General features: G+C 32.2%; 3 protein-coding genes across 12 annotated transcripts; 1 reads left to right on the top strand and 2 right to left on the bottom strand.

The window, feature by feature from the left end:
* Positions 1-137: 137 nt before the first annotated feature.
* LOC131665665 (adenylyl cyclase 78C-like) lies at positions 138-26,836 on the bottom strand. 7 transcript variants are annotated; one of them, XM_058937720.1, is made up of 19 exons: positions 26,726-26,836; positions 24,842-25,082; positions 19,669-19,889; positions 19,440-19,597; positions 19,180-19,372; positions 18,067-18,257; positions 17,614-17,806; positions 16,469-16,627; positions 15,643-16,009; positions 15,106-15,451; positions 14,654-14,866; positions 14,494-14,591; positions 13,970-14,422; positions 13,387-13,770; positions 13,079-13,316; positions 12,891-13,017; positions 12,718-12,824; positions 12,388-12,651; positions 138-3,076 (listed from the first exon to the last, which is right to left on the bottom strand). In XM_058937720.1, exons 2-19 carry the CDS (start codon positions 24,898-24,900, stop codon positions 2,876-2,878), a joined length of 3,972 nt encoding a protein of 1,323 aa, XP_058793703.1. In that variant the 5' UTR covers positions 24,901-25,082; positions 26,726-26,836; the 3' UTR covers positions 138-2,875. The 7 variants fall into 7 exon arrangements, with proteins under 7 accessions (XP_058793703.1, XP_058793697.1, XP_058793699.1 ...); XM_058937714.1 differs by having other exon boundaries at positions 24,842-25,243; positions 26,708-26,833; XM_058937716.1 differs by having other exon boundaries at positions 24,842-25,243; positions 26,726-26,829.
* Positions 5,649-12,321, top strand: LOC131665669 (uncharacterized). 2 transcript variants are annotated; one of them, XR_009302042.1, is made up of 7 exons: positions 5,649-7,635; positions 7,840-7,924; positions 7,987-8,103; positions 8,179-8,256; positions 8,347-8,977; positions 10,887-10,994; positions 11,069-12,321. XR_009302042.1 is itself a non-coding variant. In XM_058937725.1 (5 exons), exons 1-5 carry the CDS (start codon positions 7,558-7,560, stop codon positions 8,427-8,429), a joined length of 441 nt encoding a protein of 146 aa, XP_058793708.1. In that variant the 5' UTR covers positions 7,496-7,557; the 3' UTR covers positions 8,430-8,479. The 2 variants fall into 2 exon arrangements, 1 of the variants encoding a protein (XP_058793708.1); XM_058937725.1 differs by lacking the exons at positions 10,887-10,994; positions 11,069-12,321 and having other exon boundaries at positions 7,496-7,635; positions 8,347-8,479.
* On the bottom strand, positions 8,764-10,988 carry LOC131665668 (uncharacterized). 3 transcript variants are annotated; one of them, XM_058937723.1, is made up of 6 exons: positions 10,437-10,988; positions 9,605-9,713; positions 9,316-9,403; positions 9,124-9,240; positions 8,973-9,050; positions 8,764-8,903 (listed from the first exon to the last, which is right to left on the bottom strand). In XM_058937723.1, exons 1-6 carry the CDS (start codon positions 10,463-10,465, stop codon positions 8,818-8,820), a joined length of 507 nt encoding a protein of 168 aa, XP_058793706.1. In that variant the 5' UTR covers positions 10,466-10,988; the 3' UTR covers positions 8,764-8,817. The 3 variants fall into 3 exon arrangements, 2 of the variants coding, with proteins under 2 accessions (XP_058793706.1, XP_058793707.1); XM_058937724.1 differs by lacking the exon at positions 9,605-9,713 and having other exon boundaries at positions 9,742-10,988; XR_009302041.1 differs by lacking the exon at positions 9,605-9,713 and having other exon boundaries at positions 8,973-9,247; positions 9,742-10,988.
* Positions 26,837-27,166: the final 330 nt, after the last annotated feature.

The raw sequence follows: 27,166 nt of genomic DNA, 5'->3' as shown, positions 1-27,166 counted from the left end.
TGTATTTTAAATAATACAGCAGATTAACACTACGATTCTTCAGTTTACAAAGTGATAATTTTTGAAATGTAATATCGTTTGTGAATAATGAATCAACTTTTTAAATGAATCGAAAAATTCATATGTTTTATGTGTAAGCAAGATAATAAATCTCAATGACTGATATTAGAGATAAGTTTTGATAAGATAAATATTCGATTAATAATTAGTTGCGTCTATATCTATGTGATAACATGAACCAAGTGTCAGAACGAATTTACCAGTACGAATGAACATTCAAGAAAATGTCTCTGACAAAGTACTCATTTTTATTAAATACTATATTAATAGTTATAATTAGTTCGTTGTGTTTTGCTCATTTGAATAAAGAATTAAGCTCAGACGTTGGATCATCATCAACGACTGAACCAGTTGAAACGACAATGATCGAGGAAAAGATCATCGTGCGCGCTCCTGATCCTACAGGCAAAGAGATAGTTTTCTTTTACGTCCACAATTTTTTGAAAGATTACGTTCTGTATTTAATTCAAATGAAAGATTTGGTACCGAATGGAAGTCCAGTTATTCCGTCAATCGCTGATGGCGGCGTGGATCAAAATTTTGTTAACGTCAAATTCATAAGTCCTGACGGTAGCGGAATTAATTACAAACTTGTCTTGGGATCTAAGCTGAAGAAAAACGAAAGTGAGGAAAGTAGTGAGGAAAGTAACGAGGATAACAACGTGCATTAGACTTGTGGTTTATACGTTTTTTTGTTCTCCATCTACACCCTTCTCGTATGTGTCCCTTATCTCTGATTCATTATGTTGCTTTTATTCCTACTCGCTCACTCTTTCTCGTTGTTTCTTGTCGCGATAAGGCTCAATGAATCCAGCATCTAAGTCGCGTTAACATGTAAAAAAACATACCGCATGCGCATTGTAAGTTTTCCATATGATCGAGATTCACTGGTCTCCTTACTACAGTTCAATGTAGTTTACCTTGATTTATTTATGCATATCTGGTAAACGCAAAGAAAGAACTGTAGCAGCTACGATTCTATTTTACTTACCACTGCTGATTAGTCAATAATCGATACACACGGTGTTGTTCTTCTAAGGCCGCTATGTATAAAGTGATAAACACGTTGATCAAGGGGAAAACTCGACACGAGTTTTCGTGTATTTATTAACATTTAGATAGAGTAAAACTATGTTTAATATATTATATAGCCTTCACTGCCGAGTGTTGCTCTAATGGAGGGTGGTCTGGATCTGATGGAATGTGTAAATGTAATCAATGCGACTGCAATCTGCGAGCGACGTATCTTGATTGTTAGTAAATTATAATTATATTTTAATAAGAAAATATATAATCGATACATAAAAATTATACGAGAAATGTAAAAATAAAGAAATTTAAAGACATGCTACTGTTATGCTCTAATTAATCCTAACTTTTCTTAGCAATATATTTCTTCGTGTGTATAATGATTCGCACGAGCGAGACGATTTTCGCTTTGGCACTAGTTTAGCTAGCCATCAAAAAATCTTGTAATTAATACTCATGATTTATTAATATTTTGACATTTATCCAAAGAATATGATATCGTATCATTCAAGAGAACAACGAATAATCTGGAGGATATAACAACTTCTTTTTTATTATCTCAACAGAAGAAGAGAAAAATATACAATTTAAATTGTATGGGCTGCCTGCAGCATTTTTTCTACTACATGGTATATGTTATACGTATTTTGCATGTAACATTAACTTTAATACTTAGATTGCATTTATTCTTATTTTGCTAAGTTTGTGTGATATGTTTACAAGTACGGTAATTTTTACTGTTTGTTTGGTAGATTACTATTTGGTTGAAAAAAAAGGGTACAATATAAAAATGTTAATACACATTTCATTTCATATCGATAAAAATATTTAAAAATAAGATCATTTGTAAATTGATATAATAAATGTCAAATGTTCTTTGATTGATTTTTTTCTGCGGAACATTACTTTAAAAATTTTTTTTTTCGACTAGCAGGCACTTGACCAATTTGATATGTTAATATTAATTTTCAGATTCCTAATTTTTGAAGTGAATTTAAAAGGGATTCCGTTTCTAGAATATATTATACTAACTACGTAAATGATTTGAAAATAAAATTTGAATATTTTGGCTCTTATCGAGTGAAACTCAGCTTATTCAAGATAAATATTTTTTCTGTCAATAGCATAAATTTGCTGCTTCTTTTTTGGCATTTGTTTCGAAAGTAATATTAGACATTACGCCCTAGATAAATTTGCATTTTTATATTTCCAACAAACTTCTAGATTCAAATCGATATGTAAGCTCAACATCATTAGATATCTCAGATAAGTTCATATTTATGAATAGATCTCTCTCAAATCGTTTCGCTACTATAATAGTAATCTCACGATTATCAAACGTCATGTCTTCACATAAAGAGTAGAGTGAGTTAAAGGTTTGAACGTAATGAATTTTTTGTTGTTGGAAAATTAGTAACGGGGATTAATATTGACAACTAACTTAGTAATAAAAATAGAAGCATTGTGAAAAAGAAGTTTTGTTTGAAATTATTTTTGCTTCATGATCAATTCTTTGCTAACCCATGTCATAAATACTATATTCGACGTAGTCTACTAAGACACATTCTATTAAGAGGAAAAACATGACAATAAAAAACATTCTACATCACCTAAAAAATCACAAATAAATATCACTGTTACATAACGAAAACAAAACTTTTTTTCACCCAAAAACACAAAACAAAAACTTGATCACTTTCAGAGAAAATTTGTATTTTCAATGCGCGCTCAAGTTGTCTCACAGCCCAGTCGTGGAAAAGCCGACAATACTTGGCCTGGCCGAGTCTCAGGTATCGTGCATCTTGCGCCTCGCTTGTACAACTCCATAAACGACGGCAGCGAGACTTCGGCAAGCACTTCGATCGCGTGATGTTCCTTCGGTTCGAGAATCGCCACGGCCCAGCACAAAATACGTCTCCATCGTGCCTTTGCCTTTCACTTCGATCAAACCTCGCTTCTTTGTTTTGTAGCCCTTTGATTCCAGAAACTGCAAGGTAGAAAAACGAGCGTACGTTAGAATTTCTTGAAAAAGTTTGGCATTATAATTTTTATGCTTGAAAAATTCTTTTCGCTTCATTTTGTTATATTGGCATTTTGGCAAAATTGATAAATTACTGTCATCGTTGTCTTTCACTTGAATGACAAAAAATGAATGGATTCGCTTCGAAGATAAAAAAAATTTAACAAAAGAAATATAATTAGAAAAAAACAGTCACTACTAAATAATTGCTAACATATGTTTACTCAACCAAGGATGGAATCAAATCACTAGTTCATTAGTCCATATGGATGATGAATTTGATTAATTTTCTTAAATTAATTGTAGACAATATAATAATTTATGTTGCTGCACTATTAATAATCTTTTAATTTTTTATTCATTCTAAATAATAGAATTGTTTATTTCTTAACTTTTCATTTCTAATAAAAATAACTATTAAAAATCAATTCATAAAAATTACAACTTATAATTATGGGCGAAATTAAACATTTGATGAGATGATTCGTCTAAAATATCGATTAATGATGATAATGTCCCTATACGAATTCTATAATATGAAATTTTTTTGCGAGGAAACAATTGCTTATAAAATTCATGTCATGTTCTGATAACGATTGCTTTTTATTGAATATTCCAATTTTGATCGAAATAAATATTCAAAATAAATTAGCTACAAAATGATAACGTTATTTCTTACACAAAATGATAACGGTATTTATATAATATTGGAAATATTGTATAAATTGTATGCATAATATGTACAAAATATATACAAAATATATACAAAATATGAACAAAATATGAACAAAATATGAACAAAATATGAACAAAATATGAAAGTAATATTTACAAAATATGTACGTAATATGTATACGTTTATACGTATTATATGCATATTTTATACATGTTGTGTTCAAACTTTGTCCAAAGATATATACAAAATTTATATAGTAATTTCCAGAGGGGTATACTTTTCAATGAAAAAGCTCCTAATAAGAAGGTCACTTAGCGAGATTCTGTCAAAGCTCGAAAAGCGCTAACGCAACTAAAACTATTACAAGCCAGAACACTGAAATTCTCGACATGAAACAACCCGAAGAGTTCCCATTATACAGTAAGGATAATACTGCAAAAGAGGTGACAATCATAATCAAGAAAAATACTTTCAAGAAATCACTAAATTCCAGTTCTAGTACGTCAATAGTATCTCAAGAGGAAAATAAAGGTAAAACTGAAAAAATGTAATGGAAAATTGCGTTTCACGATAAAAAAAATGAAGAGATTTTGTCAAATATCTTGCGTTTGCGAAAGAAACAATAGTAAAAGGACACTCTATAAATAACTTGAATAATCATAATGATAATTAGGCGCGGGTAAAGTAAATATTGGATACGCAAACACCGTTGTGTAACATATTTGCTTTCTACCCATAACCTTCGTATGCTTATCATTCAAACAATGTTGTCTTCGAATCTGTTAGAATTTTAATTGCTAGTTTGGTATTGAGCGTTTTCTACTTTTGTCAATTATTCGTAATCTTGGTAAGACAATAATTTATTTCGTGAAGGTCGAACTTTCAGATATGAAGACTTTTATTATTTAACAAAAGTAATACACGTAAATCATGCGTTTTATAAATAAAATGGTAACAATCAGCAATAATATATACACTATATGTTAACAAATGCATAAAGTTTGTAAAAGGCCATATAAATATAAACTATTCTTCATTTTTTGCTTTTTGTAACACGTTACTAATTAAAAAAAAAATTGTGTTTGAAATTAATTATATTCTGTAATAAAATCAAATTTATGATCACAATATCCTAAAATAGATTCGTTGTAAAAATTTCTGTAGCGACAAGTAGACATCGAATTAAAATTTTTATTATAGGATAAACGACGAAAGTTATTCATCAATGCATACACAAAAATTTGATAACGATGTAGAAGATTACTTTATTAATATTGTTGAACTAGTTAATTTTTAGTTTTTTTACATCAGCTAATCGATTTCTGTATACATTGCTCAAAAAATGATAATGGAAAATGTGATTAAGCCAAACAATGCAGACTTTGTAAAACGGACTTTCAAAGATGATAGATGAAGATATCGGCGAACTTTAATTTTCTATGAAAACACTTAAACTATATAGGTTTCATCTTTAATACTTTTTTTACATAAATAGTATATCATACGATGTAAAGGTGAAAAATCTTCGGCAATGTAGACGAGAATCAAATGTTGAATCTGGTTCTTCTGATCCAAATGACAGTTGCTATTTAACTTATTTTATCCGAAATAAGACAATGTACAGAGAATTATTAAAAGTTTTATTGAATATTTCAGGACGAGCGGTATGCAAGTTTTTCAAGTGTGTTGAGCATTTCAAATTACCAATTGCTGATATATTCAGTTATCAAGTCGATCTAGGTGTTTTAAGTTTGTTTAGTAACTTATTTCTATTTAAACCTTCTTAGATGAATCCATTAAACGTTGAATTATTAGTTCTGCAACAAAGTACATATAGTATTCAAACCTATTTTATTGATATATTGTTTATATGAACATTTTTGTTGATTTTATAAAATATATATTAGAATAAACACGTGGTGCGTCTCAATGGATCAGTAAAGAAAGAACTGAAACTGAATTTAAGATATATTTTATTGGAAGATACGGTTTCTATCAAAGTGATAAGCAAATTTGGGTCGACAATATTTCATATGACAGTTCCACTATAAATCTCATAAGAAGTAGTTGTACGCAGAGGCGTATTTTTCTAGAGAAAATGGTTGTGATGAATATATTTATTTTCGTATTTATTTTTCGCCTTGTTGATGGGGTAACGTATATGATACTTAATATTTATTCAACATCCTTATTGTTGATCAATACATTTTCATAAATTTCATTTTTAATTATTATAAAGTTATACACAAACAAAAAATAACATTACTCGATAATTAACAATCAATCAAATACCAATGCTTTAAAAATTACACAGAATATATTTTAATGTTATAAAATGACGATTACAGATGCATATAAGTCCCCATATTTTAAAATGCGCAGATAAATTAGATCTGCAAAGCAGTAAAGGTATGTTTCGTGAATCTTTTAGATAAAACTTTCGTCGCTACATTATTCGTTTAATTAAATAATATTTACACTTCAGATGACGATAACGTTTATGGAAAGCACAAAATACACTGGAAATCTCTAAATTGTATATTGGCTTGCACATTCCGTGAGTTCAGTGAAAAAGAAGAGCAAAATGCGTACAATGGAATTCTTTCCAGCATTAATTATAGTAACTATCTTCTTGTTAATTTATTAAATTTTTAAGTTAATTTCTCATTTAATCATATTCAATGTAGTATTCGCAATGAGTACCGACCGTCACCATTATTCTTATGAAAAGCTTTTAGAAAAGGTCAACGAGTGTCAAGCTAAAGGTAAAGAAATTTTATTTATATTTTCAGTACCTGCAGATTATAAAGTTATAAAATGGAGGATACGTGTATTATTTTTAGGATTGAACGAGTGTGACTTTGTTAAATGCGTCAATATTTTCAACCCTCCATTCAAGGGTTTTTTCTTTTAAAATAAACATTTCTTTGATCCGATAATTACCTAGATGAAAAGAACGTTTCGTGATACATGCTACTATAAGAAGTGTCACATGGTTTGTCATAAAATTGCAAAATAAAATATTTTGTATCGTGATTAACCATTTCCAAATAAAATATTTTAAAGTTGTAAAATTAATCAATTAGTAGCTAATTAGTGATGAAAAAGAATGAAAGAGTAAAAAAAATATATTAATGATTAAATTGTTTTGTTATTTATTGCACAGATTCTAATGGATGTGAAAGAGAACTCAAAATTAGAAAATTTACGATGCAAGTCATTGAACTCATTGATGCATTGATGCGCGTAAATATTACCATATATCCGTTTAACTGTAACTCGCGAAACTGAAAGTTATAAAACCAAATGAATTTATTTTGGATTTTAATGTCAAATTTCATTACATCAAAATATCACTTTGCAATTTATTTGTAACGGCACTTCCAAATCAAATTAAATAGAAAAAAAATTGTAGTGGACTCATGAGAAAAATTAATTACTACAATAAATTCTAAAACTCGCCTCAAACATTTGCATATAATCGAAATATTGTTATGTAACGAGAGTGAAAGTTGAAATGGTGGTTATATATCTATATGTTGCTGTATGTGGTATGTGCTAAGAGAGTTATAAAATGGCTCAACGTTTTCACATCATCAATTCAACTTCTAACATGACGGCTACAAATTCGAAGGCCGTATCTATCCCACGTGTTTTATATTTCTGATTTTAAATATATAATTTCCATGTAAATGGGTGGGAATAAAAAGAAGACTTTAGCGCATCTCCGGCTCAGTCTGTACGTGACTTTTGCCTTGATTGAAATAGAAGCATGAAGCTGTTTCTCATTTTTTTAATTATCTGCCTATTAGGATGTCATAAAACATGTAGCCAAAAACAGAATTTACAGGTATATTGTATTATATTATTACTCTATACGGCATAGGACCAAAAAATAAAATAGGAGCCTGATGACTAACATTTAACAAATTAAAAAAATCTGTTCATGATTTTGGTCATCATTTTATTTTCAAATAATTTACATCTAAATGACTAAGTTTCGATGAAAAGATGACTTGAGCACAAGAAAAAATATTTTATTGTTTTTTACTAGTACTCTATTGCGAAGTTAATCATAACAGAATGTCTGAGAGAGTATAACGGTAGGAGTGATCAAATGGACAAAACTAAAGTTACAGGTAAAATTGAATTTCATTAATATGATATAATTATTTCATACCACTCATATGTATAAATTTAGATCATGGGAAATTATCTACTAACGATGCGTCTTGTTTATACGCGTGTGGATTTCGAAAATGGTCCGAAGAAAAAGGATTGACCTTGTATAACGGATTTTTAAAAATGATTGATGAAGGTACGACAAAATGATCACTAGTTTTTTCTTTGTTCTTGCAAATTTATGCCGAAATATTAATACGTGGGTTCGTAGTTTACGAATCTGGCTTCCGTGTTACGAAATTCACTCGCACTGATATAACTTCGAAAGTAAAGAGATGTTCGATCAAAGGTAATTAACAACACTTTTATTTTATGGCTTTTATACTTTTAAAACAAATGAATTCTACTCGTACACTATATTTGTTTTATCAATTTCTAGAAAACGACGATTGTGAATTCTCCAAGTGTGTTGGGATTTTTGAACCGCCATTCATCGACATATACTTATATCGTAAAACATGAATGAATTTTTGTACACAGATAATTACCGAATAAAAATGATCATGTTTTACTACTGTGAGTGTTTCAATAAAAGAATTCACTCAACTCACTTCTAATTAAAATATTGGCAGCAACTGCATTTTGAATACGTCATACAGGAACTGCGTGTTAACTTGATCATTTCCATCCAAATAACTGATTCATCAATCCACGTCATGCGACTTATTATCACTCGAACGCAACTCCATCTCGCAAGCATATTTTTGCACGCTTTAAGTGTCTAATCATTACTTTGATTGCTGTGAGATAATCGCATAATGAAATTACATACGAAGATAAACATAGTAGATTTAAAAAATAAAATTCACGCTTATCATTATATCTTGAAAATAAACGTTATATGTGTAGATTACACTTGTGCCATATAGGTTAATACATCAATAAACGGCAAATTTGTTGGTTCGACACATTTGACGAACTTGCATTCATCTCGCTCTGAAATATTCAGAAAGTATTAATTGCAAAATAATCAAATGCGGATTGGCCTAAACAGGCTATCAATACCTTGTGTAAGACAATTACTTATCTTGGATTCTACATCATCACGCGTGAATTTAGTGGTCTTGAAGTGATTTTCGTATGCTACAAAATAAAAGTAGCAATAATTATATCGTTCTCTTACGTAATAAAGACATTAGCAGTTGGATCGTCTTGCCTATGTCTACTGCTTTCAAAAGTCCTTCGTGAAGCGTTGTCGTGTTGTAATTGTGTTGTTTTTTCAATATACAAGTAAACATACACAGCACATCGTCATTGGTATTTGCAAGAAATTCTGAAAACTTGATTTCTATCAATTTTTATTTGAAATAATTTAAACATTAACCACCAGTCGGTCAGCAGTTATTACCATTCCATTTGATAGTGCTGACGAGCTCTTGTAGGTCCGCGATATTCAATTCTCGTGCACATTGCTCAAAAATTTCTTTGTAACAATCCTAGATAAACGTCGTCGAAGCGAATGAGTCAGTCGCGAAATAAATGATTATTTAACTAATAGTATAGGAACTTTGTACTCGTATCAATCAATTTGAAATACTATTTTAGAGAAAATTTCATGATTTACAAAATTATGTAAGAAAGGCAAATGTCAATAGCATTACTCAAACAATTAATGACAATATTTCCGTTGAACTTACGCTTTGCCATATGTTATAATAACGAGTATATGTGTTTATATGAACTTGTGCGCGCAGTTGGCATGAAAGTTGCCGATTGCCAAATTCATTTTGCTTGTTGCATATTGCACTGTAACAAAATAATATTTTGATATTACCTTTTCACAGTGTACTCTGCTAAGCGTGGCAAAGCAGAAAACTGGAAAAATAAGAAGGAGCTTCATGATGTGTAATATTATATAAACTTTGAGACAAAACTAAGTATGTGAATTGCGCTTGCGTCTTCCTGATTCGGGTCACGCTTATCAAGTGGCAATGTATATCTACATAGATGCATCATTGGTGTGGACGGTATTAATTTAACGGAAAGAACGAATTAAGCCTGGTTTTACCGATATGTTATATTTGTAAAACAAGCTACTTATAGTCATAAAAATAATAGCTATAAGTCTGAAACAAGTTTATAGGGAGTACGCGAAAAATTAACTAAATCGAAAATACTGCAATTATCTGTAAAAAATTTTTTTTTTATGAAATTCTGTCGATAGAATATTATATTGAAAATTTACAAACCGAAGCATGAGAGAACGAAGGAAAAAATGGCTTATAGCACGGGAAATGATTCATACATTTTTCTAGAAAACGATAACGAAGAACTTTGCATCTGTCATATTCAGACATGAAAACATCGTTGACTATTATTCACCGTCTTCAAAACGATAGCAAAACAGTCAATGCGCAGTCGCATCAAGCCGCTGTTAACCACTTGTACTTGATAAACGTGACTTGAACTTGGATTATAAAGATGCGATTAGCAACTGATCTTTGCTTCAAGTTCGTCAAGATCACGCACATTCTCCTCGCCATAAAGCGTATCGTCATGTTTTCAGTTTTCCGTCTTGTGGCAGTTAATAGAGCCAATCAGGTAACACATAATACATGTAGTTATGGTATCTACTGAAATAGAGCTTCTATCCAATTCCACTTTCATGTAATATACCGATAGGGTATGGAAGATAGAGCAATCGACGAATGTACACGAGAATTGAATATCCAGCTCGTAGACAAATATCGTAAAGGTTTCAACATCGATACTTGCAAACTTCTAAGCAACTTGTAATTATTATATGATAAAACTTGTTAAATTGAACTTTATAGACTATTCGAAGAAGCCCGACGAAGTCACGTGTATGCGTGCTTGTTACTATCGAAAAGTGTTCCAGACAACATTGTACAATGTTATATTATGCAAATAATAAGCGAAGATACGACTTTATGACCTCTAATATAGTTGTCGTTCTAGAAATCGACGTAACTGTTCTCTGATAGTGGATGAGAAAGCTTATCTGTCCAGTCAATACATATACACATGAACATATAGTATCGAAGATGAACGATTATTTTAATAAAGGTACTAAAGATAATTCATTGTAATTAATTTACTTTTTGTTGACTCATACAATTAACGATTTTTGTCTGTTTCAGAACCATAGGAATGCGAGTTTTTCAAGTCCAACGGTCCTTTTTATCCCAGAACGCCTTGGGAACTTGAAAAGTCAACGTGAAGGAGAAGTCGATAGTTCAATATTATCACCAGAAAGTTGATAATTTACCGTATTTGAATTCTATAAACCAATGTCGGTATTTTCATTCTGTATTAACGTATCTGTACGATTTTAGATCGAAATGAATGTGAATTCTACAAGTCTTTAGATATCATAGAGCCATCACTACTATATATTTATTTACACAGATTTAAAAATCTTTTTATGGTTTATAGAGACAAAATTCGTTTAATTTTAATTAAAACGAACGTAGAATGACTATTAATATAAAACTCCTGTAATGACTAATTTAATTGCGAAAACATACACTGTATTCCAATTAATATAACTTCAAAACACACTTTATCACATGAAAAACCCTATACGTCTTACGACTTTATTACAGTTATATACGTCATATGATAAAAATATTGTGTTAGGTATTTTTCCTACAATAAATCCACGTAGATAGGGTTTAAAATCGTTGAATCTCTTGTTATCGAAGAAAATATAGAGAGTTGTTAATTATAATGTAATAACCATATTCCTCGTCGTTTACATCGAAACGAACGTCGAAGTTCTCAGTGGTTAAATTAGAAAGGACCACAGACAAGATAAAACTTATAGATTTTTTAAATCCTCATTGAAAAAATACATAAATATTCATTAAACGCTTCCTTTTTATTAAACTATATCGTTTTCTTATCACTTTAAATTATCTTTACAGAACGGAATACAATCACGAAAGTATTTCAATACGTAAATGGAAGCCCGGTTGACCCGGCTATAAAACAAAAAAATCACCATACGTCTCGTACGTATGTGATTGCGAATATTTCGTGCATGTACATCGAAACGCGCTGTTGTTTTGTTACAATTGAAGTAAATTCTATCCAAACATAGGAGCTTAATTCGTACTTTTCTTTCCAAATAAAATTTAATATATTAAAAATAATATTTAGTTTAGAATGCTACCTGTTATTACACAAATTTCTATAAAAACGATTACACTCTGTACTTCGATAAGAATGAAGTTGACGAAAATTGCATAATAAAATTTCATTATGTTTTTTGTTTATAGTGGAAATTTCTTGAATCAAAAGTATTAAAAAATCACATTATTATACCATGCCATTTAGCAGAAACACCTTTTTAAAAAATTGTTATATATTCATCAGAATAAACATTGTGTATTATTCGATTTACAAATACGTCATACAATAGCATTTCATATAACAATATAAAAAATTAGTTATTTACCTTGGCGACCTCAGATGGCACTTGTATCTTGCCCATGACACCAGTGGAGTCCATGCGCGAAGCCTCATTGACGGTGTTGCCCCAGATATCAAACACAGGTTTTCGAGCACCAATCACACCACCGACAAGAGGTCCACAACTTATACCCACACGCAAATCGAAATTGTTGAACGAGTGAACATTTACATCTTCAAGACGCTGCCTCATTGCTACGGCGTAATCGACTAATCGGCATACATGTTCCATATCTTCGAGATTCTTGCTCTGCAATGGCATTAATAGTATACGAGTAAGAATTTTCGTTAACAAGTGACAATAATGAATGCTTACAATTTTACTGGGGTTTAATCCAGATGCTGCCATGTAAGTTGCCCCTACTGTTTTAATTTTTTCAATACAGTGGAATCGCCTTTCATCTAGCAGTTCGTCAAAATCGGCTGAAAGAATTTATAGTAGTTAATATTATCTTTGATCGTTATGATTTTTAATAAAAATTACATTACCTATTATTTCATTCAAGAGACGAATACACTCCATACCCTTGTTAACGTCTTCAGAATAAAATTCAGTAAAGTTTGGCACGCTTGCGAACATAACGCCAACTTTGTCACGGGATTGTGAAAAAAGTTCCTAAAATAAATTATTTGTGATAAATATAAGACAGAATAACATTTTAAAGTAAAATTTTCACCTCTGATGGTTTTTCCTGGCTAAGAAAATGATGAGCTACGTGGTCAGGTAAAATATTTTTCAATAGCTGCATATTATTGTGTCTCGATTCAATCATATCAGAAAGTTCACGCTCGGCCTGCTGCTTCCACAAAAAATCTAATCTTGAGGTGACTTCTACCAGACGACCGTGGTAAGTTACCACCACGAGAAATATCACTAAAAAAATTAGCATCTGAGCCGGTAGCGGTATTGACATTCTAAAAAGTAAAATATTTAAAATATGTTCGACTATACAAAATTAACCTACGTTAATTAAATTACACATACACGTCTTGATCTTCATCTCGATTAGAAAACTGATCTCTTAATATAATAATAACAATTCCATAAATAGCAGCGACAAAAGTTGCTAGGGCAGTTTTTACCAAGTAATACAACTTTAATGACGACGCTAAAGCTATAAGACATAAAATCCACGTGAAAACGATGTATTCGGGCTTCAAACACTGCACCTCTTCGAGAATTTTTCGATCCATTGGTGCTTCTATTATAAGTTTCTTTTGATCTTGCGTTGACTCGACTGTAGACAGAATTTTTCGCGAAACAGCAATTGATTCACGACGAGGTTCCAAATGACGCTGATGACGTTTACGATGAGGTCTGTGGTGGTGACGTATACGCGGTTCGTAGTGGTGCTCAAAACCATAAAACCTGCAAAAAATTGATTTTTATTATGAATTACAAAGAAGAATAAAAAGAACTGAGGCATTTTATGACTTTTGAAATTTAGTTGACACTTTTACAAACTTAGAATAGACAATAAACTTTAAAAATTTAGGTTGCAAACAAAGCCATTACAAATTTTTTCTTAGTTGAAGCTTAAGGGATGATAAATAACTTTTTTACAAACCTAACAAACTCTCTATGCCTCCTATGCCTGTCAAGCTGTCTCCCCACATCAACATCAGTATCATTAACTTTCTCATCAACATCGTCATCAACGTCATCCTTCAATGCAGCTTCCAGAAATCGCAACACCAGCCTATCAAGTTTGCTATTACTAGGTAAAGGTATCTTTGGCGAAGATACTGCTTGCAATGTTACTTGTTTATCTATTTGTTGTAGAGCAATCGGTTCAACTCGTACGACAGGACAGGCGATTGCACCAACAATCGATGTCAGTGCCATAAGACTTATTACACCGCAAATGAAGAGTGTACGATACTGTTTGTTATGCACGAGCATCGAGGAAGAATGTTGCAGTGAGGTTGGTAAACTCTTGAACTCGTCAGCCATCACCAAAACGGATGATACGGCCAAGAGAAGAGTTGTCAGTATTAGAGCTATCAGTATTACTGTGCAGCTGAATGGAAATTAATTGATTTTTATTTTGTGATTCTATAGTGAAAATAAGTAGTTGATTAAGTGTCTTACTCTGGAAGGATGATCGCTTGGCAAATTGCGATGAATAGCCAGAGTACATAGCAGCAAATCATATTTGATTTAAACATATCTTCACGAAGCTGCCGGAACTGAAAATTTAATGCAAGAAATTAATTATTATTTTCATATGAATTAACATATTTATTCTTACCTTCGACTCCAGAGCTTCGTCATTATATCGCAAAGTCCATGGATTTATATTGGCAAGACGCATTCGTTTGTTACTAACCATTTCCATTCCGTTGGCCATTTTTATTGACTTTTCTTTCTCCGAGCCACGCGTTACTTGCTCGCTTTTTGCTGAGACTGAGTCTGTCTCGAGATAGTCAGATTCCAAGTTACTCACTGATGTAGCGCTATTCAACTGTAATTCCAAATTTGTATGTATGCCAATGATCTTACTTAAAAATTAATTCAATGAAAGTAGGGTTACGTAAAGTGAATCAGATGAAATGTTTAATTAATCGTTACAAATTAAAATAAGTCTAGACAAATTTTTATTAATTTTTATTAATTTTTGTCAAATCGAAATTTACGTATAAGAATTTAAAATTATTTATATAAAAAATAAAATCTTTGAAAAAAAATAATAATCTTGCTTACATTTTCAAACGGAATCTCCGGCGTCCACTCGACGCCAATATCATCCTCAGTACCGTGCGTTGCATGCACGGTTGCTGGGTTGCCAGCACTTAAGGAGTTACCCATCTTGAAACTCTTTTTCGTACGATTCAGTGGATTATCCGATTGTTCGCTACTGTTGATGTCGGTCCATATTTTTGGTCTCGACGAGTATCTACGTCTTGAACGAAGCGGTTCCAGCTGCTTGATTAGATACGTGACGACATTACGATCTTTCAAATAGTTGTCACGTTCAGTACCGTTGCCTGGTTCTACTTCGTACACGTCGTTTAGACATTTTAGAGTGTCTTCGGAAATGTGTACTCGGCTGAAATTTCAAGATTATTTTTATAATTGTTTTTTAATTGGTTATTATTAACAATTACCTAATTAGCAAAATATAAAAATAAAATATTGTAAGTAACAATTTTATTAAATAAAATAAAATTAAAGTTGCAAAGGAAAGCTTTAAAATTGCTCTCAAACCATTCGATCATTCAAACTCTCGGACATACTAACCCAGGAATTCCACCGCTCTCGAGATGATTAGCCAGTGTGACATCGTAAGACCAGACATCGAATTGCCATTTCCTAAGACCAAGAACCCCACATAGCACAGACCCGCTGTGTATACCAATGCGCATATTGAGGTCAACCTTGGTGGTATAACGTACGTCTCTTATGGCCTTGATCATATGCAAACCCATTTCGACGCAGCAGTGCGCGTGGTCAGCTCGCGCCACAGGCAGCCCGCAAATACAATAGTAACAGTCGCCTAACAGCTTGATTCGCAAACAATGATTTTCGGCTGAGAGTTTGTCAAATCGGGCGAATAAGTCGTTTAACACTTTGACTAATTCTTGCGCGCTGCATTGACTTGCCAAGGCTGAAAAATAATTTACTTCGTTATTTTCAAGTAATATTTTTGCTTTTTTGGTATTGGATAATATGAAAATTCATTTATCAATCTTCAATGTGTTAATGATTTAGTTACAATCACCTTTATAAGAATGTATATACAAGTATAAATGTATATAAGTAAAAAAGCTTCAAAATCCAGGAAGATTAATATAAATATGTATTGGCATACAAAAGTTAATGAATCATTTACTTCTTATATGAATGTTTATAATGAACGCTGTTGAAATTAATTTGTAGTATGAAAATTATGACATTAAAACATTTTTAGAACTTACTTCGGAACTTGTAAAAAATTAGAATAAAATTAAAGTAGCGATCGTAGAACTACAGAAACGTTTTTATATTCCAATTTTTTTTTCATTATATCAACTGATGCATTTCTTGTCTGAAATGATCAACTGTAAATAAAAAATAGCTTGATTACCTGTAAATCCTTTGATATCAGCAAATAATATACTGACATTCTCATATCGATGAATGTAAATCCTATGAAATTGATTTGGGGTGAAAGATATCGTCCCTCCACGTGCAGTTTCACGAGCTATGTCTCTTATCATTTCTTTCGCCACGAAATCCGGTAACACTGAAAAATTAAAAAAAGCATTAGAGCGATAGATCAACACTCCAATAAAATCATCATCCTCTCTTACGTCACCGTCGTCGTTAAATGCAAGCAGCGCAAATCGCATGCACGTGTGTCTATTTTCGCGAGAGACAAATCGATAGCAGCAACAAGCGGAGAAGGTCTTCGCAAAAAAAAAAAAAAAAAAAACACAGTATAAACACACACATATAAAACAACATGGTGATGGGCAATCGAGTGAGAATGTCCAGTGACCCTCTTGGCGCACGGCTGAACGATTCGCACGGGCCACTAAACGCATCTGTGTGTATGTCGCCCTGCTTGTATGGTATATAATTATTATCACTCCCTTGTCTCTGTTTTTCTTTGATATCAGTTAATTCTATATTTCTCGTAATCGTAATGATTTTCTTTGTAATATTATTCTTGTAAAGAAATATTATATTGTTTGTTTTTTGTATGTGTTGATTTTGAACTAAGCTATAGCTAAAAAGCCTCCATCGACAAGTGTGTTGAGTGTCAGGTGGCGTCGGAAAAGAAAAAAAAATGTATGTGTTAAAAGAACTCGACTTGCACAGTTATATAAATAAACCCATTGCATCCGGCAGTTGGCCTTTTTTTTATAAACACTGTGCAATTTTAGCGCCGTTTGATGACGATGACGTGTATTGCTCGATTAATCACCATTTGGACAGTTTTACGTTATACGATGGAAGATATGTTACAGCGTGTTTAAATTTTTAGTTTTCGAATCATGTAGTATTTTGAATGTACAAGACATCAATGTCGCTAGTTTTCTAGGTTGAATAGAACAACAGTTAATACTCCATACTCGTGCAAAGAATTTTAATTTCTCCGTGAATTTATTAAAAGCCCCAACTGACAATTGCAAAAAAGAAACAAGACATTCACCTACTGTGCCAATTATCCAAAAAAAGAATTTTTCTCCTCGGCATAAACTTTCTGTTCAAGGTTATATAACTCACCGGATAATAAAAGCTTTTCCTGGCGATTGTTCTCGTTTTGCGTTCTCTGTCTTGTTTCCATCGAACGTTGAGTCTCGAGGAATGCTTGTCTTTGTCCACGATCAGTCAAATACTTGGTGTACATACCGGATAGATTCACACCAAAATAGAGCAACAAGTTCGTTGCAACCATACGCGATACACATGATAGATCCTGAAAAATATTTTTTTTTATAAACTCTACCATCTTATGTAACTATTATAACAGCGTTATTAATTACTTGCCGATTTCATCGCATAACGCGTAATCAAGCTTATATAATTGAAATTAAATTTCGCATAATTACGGCATTTATGATTCCCGGTGTGTTCTATTAGATTCAAGATCAATTTAAAAAAAAAGACATTTTTTTCAAGTGCCTTATCAAACACAATAATTATTCACATTAGCGTATTAATTTCCTTTTTGACTACCTCATGATGACGAGTATCGGTGAGAAGAGTAACAACGGCAATCAATAGATGTGTAAAAGCAGTTCCGAATCCCGCAACGACACACCATCTAAGTGGCAGTGGTAACATCGCGTAGGGCGCGTACACGACGAATAATATGTACCACATTAGACGTTGTTGAGTCAGAAAGTTCAGTCCCGCCACGATAAAACCTGTAAGAAAGTATAATTTTGTGGAAATATTAGGGTATTTTCATTGTTTTTTTCTTATGTTTTGACGACAACAAAATTTATATATCGATTCAACTGTCTTTTCCTTATTAAAAAGTTTGTTCTGTTTCCATTCACTAAATCATTTATAGACGTTTATTCTATTAATTGATTTTGACATCAGGCGTGTATATATTTTTTAAGGACAGTCTTGAATATTATCATACAAATTAGATCTATTAAGATGTCTGAGCGATTAAACTGTTCGAATTAGAAGTGTATATTGTCGAAAGATTATGATCTAATGAGGTTGACGTAAAATCACGTAAGCAATATTTTATCGTTATACATTAATCATACATTTCAATGCTGATTTTCAACACTGAAAAATTTATAAAATAATAATTACGAAATCAACTATTCTTGTTAATATTAAAATATAAAATCACACACTCATCAAGAGCAATAACATAAAGAGTAACAGAAAAGAAAAATCACGCCGGCTTATTCTATATACGAACTAATTATATATCAGGTTATTTTCGATTCACGATCATTGCTTTTTAGAATAAAGACGAGATGTTTCAACGTCTTAATCGTGAGTTTTCGTAAAAAGTTTTTCAAGATGAATTAATTCGTTTACGCGTGATAAAATGAACGTTTGCAATTACGGGAGATACACATGTGCGGCTATTTTTAGATTCATCGTTCTCGACAGTGATGAGAAATTTTCTGACAGTCTTCTTTTTCTTCTACTTTTAACAAGCTAAAACGTAATATTACCTCGCATCGTAGAAAAAATGAGAATCATGTCACTGGTAAAAAAATTCAGAATATAAACAAAATTTCAACTCAACTTTATTATCTGCTGTGAATCAATCTTAATAAAATACATGTCCAAGAAAACAATAATGCAATGATATACCTTGGGAATTGATAAGTAGCCAAGTAAATATAGAAGCCCAATAGAGATAATTGTTGGAGAAACATCGCCACCAGCCAAGAGCGCATACCACCACGTTGGATAGCATACAGCAAATTGACCACGCAAGTGACCACCACCACGTGCCATCGCTTCGATAATCTCGCCTCCACAGCCAGATTGAGATTAGACATATCTGCAATTACAGTCCAAAGGTACAAGTAAACGAATATCAAAAATTTTCATTTTTAGGATTAAATTACCTTTAGTCCTAAATCGACAATATTGAGCATAATAAGCGACTTTTGTCGCTGTCGTTTCGAATACTTTAGATATGATTTTTCGAGATGCTTGTTGTGAAAGCTATTCGTCAACGATGGGCAGAATATCCCTTTGTATTTGTAGCCTTTTTTGAAAACAGCTGGCAAGAAGAAAAATTTTCATCGCTCAAATATTTCAATCACTTTAAACTTGATTGTGTACTGTTTTTACCTTCTTTATCGGTGGCACTCTGATCAGGATAAACGACGTCAGTGTCGGCCGATGCATCCGATGACTTTTTGGTCTTGTCGTCGAGATCCTGATCAAAGTCTTCGGGCTCGACACTTGGTTTGCCCTCTTCCCAGGCAGCTAAACTTTCACGGCCAAGACGCTCCTGTGTCAATTTCTTTACCGCGCGAATCCATAGCTGCTTCCGTGGTGAGATTGCTAGCCTGAAGAAATGTATATAAATGTATGTTATTTTGAACAATGGTTCATACAACAAAATCTTTTAAATGTTAAATTTTTTTGAAGAATTTCCACAAGATAAAAATGTGTTTCATTAATTCCGCGAGCTTCAGTTTCAGATCCTTTCAACTAAAATTCTAGATAAAAGCTCCACTATTGCAAATATTAAAAAATCTTAACAATTCACTTCAAATAAAATAGCTGTAAAAATTAAAGAAAAAAAGATTATTAAGAAAAAGGTACCACATAACAAGGTCGAGACAAGATAAAACAAAACTAAATAAAACAGTCACAAAATTAAAGAAATTACTGCATCAAGAAAAAAACTCACAAACCCAAAAGAAACTTAGAAAACTAAATCCTACAGAAGCAACAGATTACTCATTATAGAAAGCTACCAAGAGACTTAATAGATCAACATCATTTATTTCACCTATCAGAAAACCTTGTGGCGAATAGGCTATAGATCAGACGAGAACAAAAATTGATAAGTGTGACAATCATTTATACTTAGTATTTAAACCTTATCAAAGAATAGTCGCCAAACAAGAAGAGGACACCTTAGACCAGAACGTCCAAGATAGTACACCAATTTCAGCAGTGAAAATAAAGGAAGTATTATTCATTATCAAAAATATAAAGAACAAAAAAGCATCCGGTTTTGATGATATTACAGGAAAATGATTAAAAAGCTACCTACTATAGCAATAAGATATTTAACAATTATTTTTAATACATGCCTTCGACTGTGTTATTTTTCCACTCAATGAAAAACGGCAGAGATTATTTTAATACCTAAAATTTTTGAGAAAATAATTTTAGCTAGAATTCACTCAATAATAATAAATAGAAAACTTATCCTAGACCATCAATATGGTTTCAGATACAACCGCTCCACGATAGAGCAAGTAAACAGAATAGTATCAACTGCAAGGAAATTTGTAGAAAAAAAACAATATTGCACCTGCGTATTCTTTGACGTCGTACAGGCTTTTGATTAAGTATGGTATAAAGATCCTCTATATAAATAAAAAAGATGTTTTCTAGAAAAACACTATGAATTACTTAAGTGATACCTACAAAATAAAGAATTTCAAGTCGAAATAAAATAAAACCATCAAAAAAACAGATAACAAGAGCAGGAATATTGCAAGGTAGTGTACTAGAACTAATATTGGACTTGTTATTCACCTCCGATCTGCCAAAATCTCCAAACGTCATGATAGCAACATACGCAGACAACACAGTCATTGTCACATCACAGTCGGAAGTAAATATAGCAACGGAAACAATACAAAATTATATAAATAATTATTTACAAAACTGGCTAAGCTCATGGAGAATTAAAGTTAATCAACTAAAAAGTTAAATGAATGTTAATCAATACAAACAACTTTCATACTTAGGAAAAACACCAGCCCACTTATTAAACTCAACGGTAAACATACCACAAAGCAGTCATGTGAAATACTTTGAAATTCATTTAGATCAAAGGCTTAGGTGGAAAGAGCACATATTTAGAAAACATAAATAACTGGGACTGAAATGGAGAAAAATTTACTGGCTCATTAGAAAAAAATCAGAGCTTAAAATAGAAAATAAAATACTGCTTTACAAAACGATAATTAAGCCAATCAGGACTTATGGCATTCTACTATGGGGTGTCGCTTTAAACTCAAACATTGAAATCCTAGAAAGATTCCAATCTAAAGTATTATACAATATCGTACGAGCCCCATGGTTTGTACCAAAGACATCACCAAAAATGATCTAGTTACCATCGGTAAAATAAGACATTAAAACGTTTTATGAAAAATACAACAACAGATTGAAAAACCACCCAAACAAACTTATTAGCATATTCTCATGACAATGATCACTACTATCAGATTAAAGAAACATAAACTGATTAATATACAAAAAAACCAAAATTAATAAAATATAATACACATATAAGTAAAAAATAAAAACATAATATTACTGGAGCATTGTTCTATACTTTGTTAATTAACAAATAATAGCAAACATATTTACTTATTGTCTCATTTTCATAGATAGATTATAAATAAAATTTGTAAGTAAAAAAAAATTTTTTATTCATTATTTTACCTATTAAAAACAAATAAATTATCTAAATTTAGAAAGGCATGTAAGAAATTTGTCCACTGGCCGTTTGTCAAAAAAACACTGACAATTTCTTCAGTAAAATATGAACTTTTAACGATTGTACGTGTGTGTAGCAGGTGAAGATTGTCAGAATTTATGATATTTTGCTATTAAGTTAACTGGCATCGAAAAGCATATAAATAATGATGATAGTACTCTAGATGAACTAATACATTATTATAATTTTAGATGTTGGACACTATTCAAACTAGGAGTTTGTGAATCAAAGTATTAATTTATGAACCTTCGAAAGAAATACTATTGGTTTATTTCGTATCTTTATCAATAAAATACTTTGATACTCTCAAATGATGTAATTTGAAATGTTTGCAATACTGTCAGTATTATTTAATCGTTTTGAAAGTTTATAACGAAGAGTAAATGAATTTCTATATCTATTTTGTGTATACTGAAATTCGGTTTGTGTGTGTGTGTGTGTATTTATAAACTATGTATATGTTAGCAATAATGTACTATTATGTTACTACGTTAGCGACACATTAAAATTGTTTTAAACATTATTCAGCGCGGTAAAATAAATCCTCATAAAGCATTTCTTATATCAATACGAATGTTCTTAATTGAAAAAAGTGTTATAGTAATGCTATAAATTTAAGAAGTATCTTTTACCAACCACAATAGTAAGCTACGACTAATTTTATTATTTATTTTGTCCAGCGGCCTGAAGGTAGCATTTCCTGGCCATAGCTCACTCAGTAACATGCTCATTACGAGCTCTCGCTGGGCAAAAACATATATGCACCCCTGCCGGGCCGGGAAATAGACAAACCTACAGCCGATGTGTTTGATAACTTCGGCTGTCGATTCTCACGTACTACGGACAGGTACTAATTTCCCGGCCTTGGTGCGTATATTATATTTTTGCCCAGCGAGGCCGTAACTAGTATATTACCGACCGAGTTGTAATCGGGAAATACTATTTTCAAGCCGTTGGGCAAAAATAGTAGATTACGTACCTAAGCTAGGAAAGTATTGATAAGTCCGCAAATTGATAACCGAGGCGAAGCCAAGATTGTCAAATACGTGATATCGACTTGCCAATTTACTGGCCATAGTGCGTATATTATTTGTTGCCCAGCGAAGCAAAAATTAGCATGTTGCCTATCAAACCGCGGCCGGAAAATTCTATTTTCGGGCCGCTGGAGAAAAAAGTAGTACATGCACCATGGCCGGAAAATTAGCAAGCCCATAACACGTGACAATCGATAACCTCGGCTTCGACTCGGCTGTCAATTCTTACGTACTAATATTTTCCTAGTCTAGGTACGTAATTTACTACATTTTCAAGCTTTCGTTGTATGCATAGTCTTGATACGCAGCGATGGAGCTTTTTCTGACGTAAAAGATTAAAGAAGACGGATTTTAAGGAAGCTAACAGTGCCGTTGAAGTGACGGGCCGTCAACCGTGATGGTTTACTTAGCGTCTCGCATATATACGAAATATCATCAATACAGCTTGAGTCTGTCGGGGAAGACGCGTTATATTTATAAACGCAAAAGACGGAAATGTCCAGAAAGCACACGCACGTATGTGTCGCGCATCTTGGCGAAAATCAGTGCAGTCGAAAGAGTTAATTATACACGTGTATTGCACTCGATGAAACATTATTGTGCAACCTATCTGACAATGTCCATGAATTCACACTATACCATCGGGTGCTTGGTCGCGTGTGACGCGAATCGGAATTGAATTGTTATGTGGACACTAGAATATATACGAGGTATGCATTTGATATTGTTGTTTGACTAAAGTTACGAAATGGAATTCATCTAGAACAGCGCGAAAAGATTTTTATTAACAAAATGCCTTGAGCAATGAATATACATGCCTGTATCCTTGAACATGAATAATTACCATTTACTTGTAATTTTGCGAATACTAAAAAAGCCACTGCTATGAATAAAGAACGATGAAGCTAATTTAAACTTGTCACCCTATATAATCAGTTTCATATGAAGCTACTTTCCTTGCTGCGCATATACATGGAGTGATTCCTTCCGTGTTGAGAATGACGAAAATAAAGAGCTGTACCATTTTAATGGTTTTGGAAATAAATAGCTTGTAGTAAGAGAACAGATATTCAACGAAAAAAAAGGCTTCTTAATTTGCTCCAGTTACATTCCTTTTACTCTTCGAGCTAACTATGAAAAGTAAAACCATGCTCGAACGGATGAATTTAAATACGTTCTAAGTTTGTTTCATGAATGAATTTAACTAGCCACTGTACAGTTTTTAGAATATTTCGAACTATTTATAATATTCAATACTTTCCGAATGTGCTGTATGCGAAATTTAAAAGCTTTCGTAGTTAACATTCTTGCAAATATTTTCGTTGTTTAAAAAAAACATTGATATTATCAATACATTTGCAAACGATAATAAAGTTATATTATTTTTAAATTGAAAAACGTAATCATTGAACTAAACATTTTGCATAACATATAAAGCAAAACATTCATATCTACACGCTTCTTGATTTACGCCGAGAACTCAGTACGCAACTAGTACTACGAGCGATGACGGAAAATGCATCTTATAAATATATCCGCATCACTCTCTTTTTACTTTTGCTTATGATAAATTATCGTGCAACATACTGCACACCTAAAAATGAAACATAGATGACACGCGATACAAATTGAAATTCTAAACTTGGCCCTTGTAAAGATTTTCTTGGCAAAAGTGTCATTTGAGAGAGAGAGAGAGAGAGAGAGAGAGAGAGAGAGAGAAAGAAAGAGAGAGACTCACTCGTTAATGCCGGCAACATCGCCGTCCAGCATCATGCTCCAGGTCTGCTCGGTGATCATTATCCGGAGGCGAGCATCCTCGCTAATTGTTGGAGGCCCTTACGCCAAAGCTAATTGACGATAGGGTGACACTATATCCTCTTCTTTGTTTTCTGATGATTTTTTTTTATTTAGCGCATTTCGCTGGTAAAGTCACATCATTGCCAGATTATTGATAAGACTTAATTGTCTAATATTGTCAGCTGGAAATTTGTTGTGGTGTTGTGTTGACGATTTTTTAGAATTGTTAGGAAGAATGGTTGTTGAGTTTTTATTGATTGTCGTATTTTTTAGATGTAGAACACGGTTCACACATAAATAATACTCTTCTTTTATTTTTCTCATCAATCTTTGGAATGTTTTTCTTTGGTATGTATATATATTAAAAATATTAGATTTTTACATTCAAATTCGAAAGTAAAAATCTATGTAAAGCTCTGCATAAAACTCGAATATGCGTTTTGAGTAATTTTTTGTTTGCTTAAAGACGTTCTCTTGAAAATCGCTTTTCTTTAGACTCGTCAAGCTTTGAAAATAAATTACTTTTTTCATTTTCTACACAGCAGAATAAAAAATTTACTATACGTAACGGTATTTGAAAACGAGATATTCATCTTAAAATTTTACTTTTCCAACAAGTATTAGATAAACTAAGTTAATTTTCATAGTACATTTCTTTCGATTGAAATCTCAATTTTCTTAAGATTTTTTTTTAACTAATATGTTATTCTGTAAATTATAAGGAATCAACAAAAAAAATAATAAAAAAGTAACTACTAGTATTTATTAAGATTTCTTTTACAGTGCTGGTATGATTTTATTCATGCTACAATTTTATCAATTTTTTCATTATTTTCGTGCAGTTGAATAGTAGTCTAATAACTATACAAATCTTTGAGAGATTTTTATTGTAAGCAGTGCTCTTAGTCGGCTATTTTGCCGAAAATAAGCTTTTTAAGTTAACGGTTCTAAGAAAACGTCCTCAATAATATTGAATCTCGATATCGTTTTTATTTTGTAAAAAATCCTTCACTTTAAATCGGTAAGTCCGTGCATACGCGTTGAAAAAACTTGCATTTAATCGGCACTTAGCATTCCAATCTGACGTTTGTTTAAACGTTTTAAGAACGACGAAACAAAAAAAAGTAATGTAGATGGAATTCACGTTTGTAAATCAGCTGCGTGTTACCTCGAAAACTGCACATAATTTTAATATATCGTTTAGCGGTGTGAGAAATTAGATTCTTTGACAAGTTATTTTTAACGTTAGTATGCCCATAAAGCAACGAAAGAGAAAATTATTATACGCAGTGTTAATGTCGAGCCGATATTTTATAAGAGAAAATTAACACAAATCAATAATCAATTAAAATAATAAAAGACATTTTTTCACAAGCATTGTTTGATATTCCAATTTAGCTACAAAAAAAAGAAACTAGAAGCAATCAAATGATGTATCACCGAGCAGCAGCAGGTCAGTTCAATAGAGCAGGTTTTGATTAATAAAACGATCATACAAAGAGGCTGGAATTCATTCTTTTTCTTTCTCTCTCTCTCTCTCTCTCTCTCTCTCTCTCTCTCTCTCTCTCTCTCTCTCTCTCTCTCTCTCTCTCTCTCTCTCTCATGTTCGGAAGAAAGCTATTAATTATTCGAATCATAACGAAAAAAAAACACTAAAAAGTCAAACTACTAATTATCAATTTTTATTTATTGTGCGTATAACGCCTCGACTTTTTTTAATACTGCAACATTTTTAATTGACATATTATGCTATTTCGTTTGGGCAGTTTTTTTGTGTAACTCAAAAAATCAACAATAAATCACCTACTTAAAAATCTACTCTTACAGCTTTTTCCTAAAAAGAAATACACACTTGCAGTTGTAGGTGAACACTTTTCTCACTAAAATACTTCACTCAAAATCTTCGGTTATGTATTACACCAACTCGAGAGGCGCGCGCGCGACTGCCGATCTGCGGTCAAGTCAGAAGAGAGAAAAGCTAGCAGTTTGTCTCTCTTCTCTCTCGTCGTCGTTGTCGACATATTCATGTGGTGGCGCGTGCGCGCGCTTCATCAGTCTATCCAATGTCAGTTGATGCCGACTATACTGTTTACACTGTCTGCAGTGATGAAATGAACTAAAGCGATGGTGTTCTCTATATTAATGTTTGATTACAATTAGGTTATTACGGAATTGTGATCACAATTACGATATATTTTTCGTTCGCTTTATATTTTGAAAGGTGAATGAATTTCAGTTTGGTATTAATATTATAACTATAACCGTG

Source organism: Phymastichus coffea, unplaced genomic scaffold, assembly GCF_024137745.1.
Source record: "Phymastichus coffea isolate CEN01 unplaced genomic scaffold, Cenicafe_Pcof_1.1 PCOF00053, whole genome shotgun sequence".
NCBI classification, from domain to species: domain Eukaryota; kingdom Metazoa; phylum Arthropoda; class Insecta; order Hymenoptera; family Eulophidae; genus Phymastichus; species Phymastichus coffea.
The sequence above is the reverse complement of the archived record's forward strand: the minus strand, read 5'-3'. Positions and strand labels throughout refer to the sequence as shown.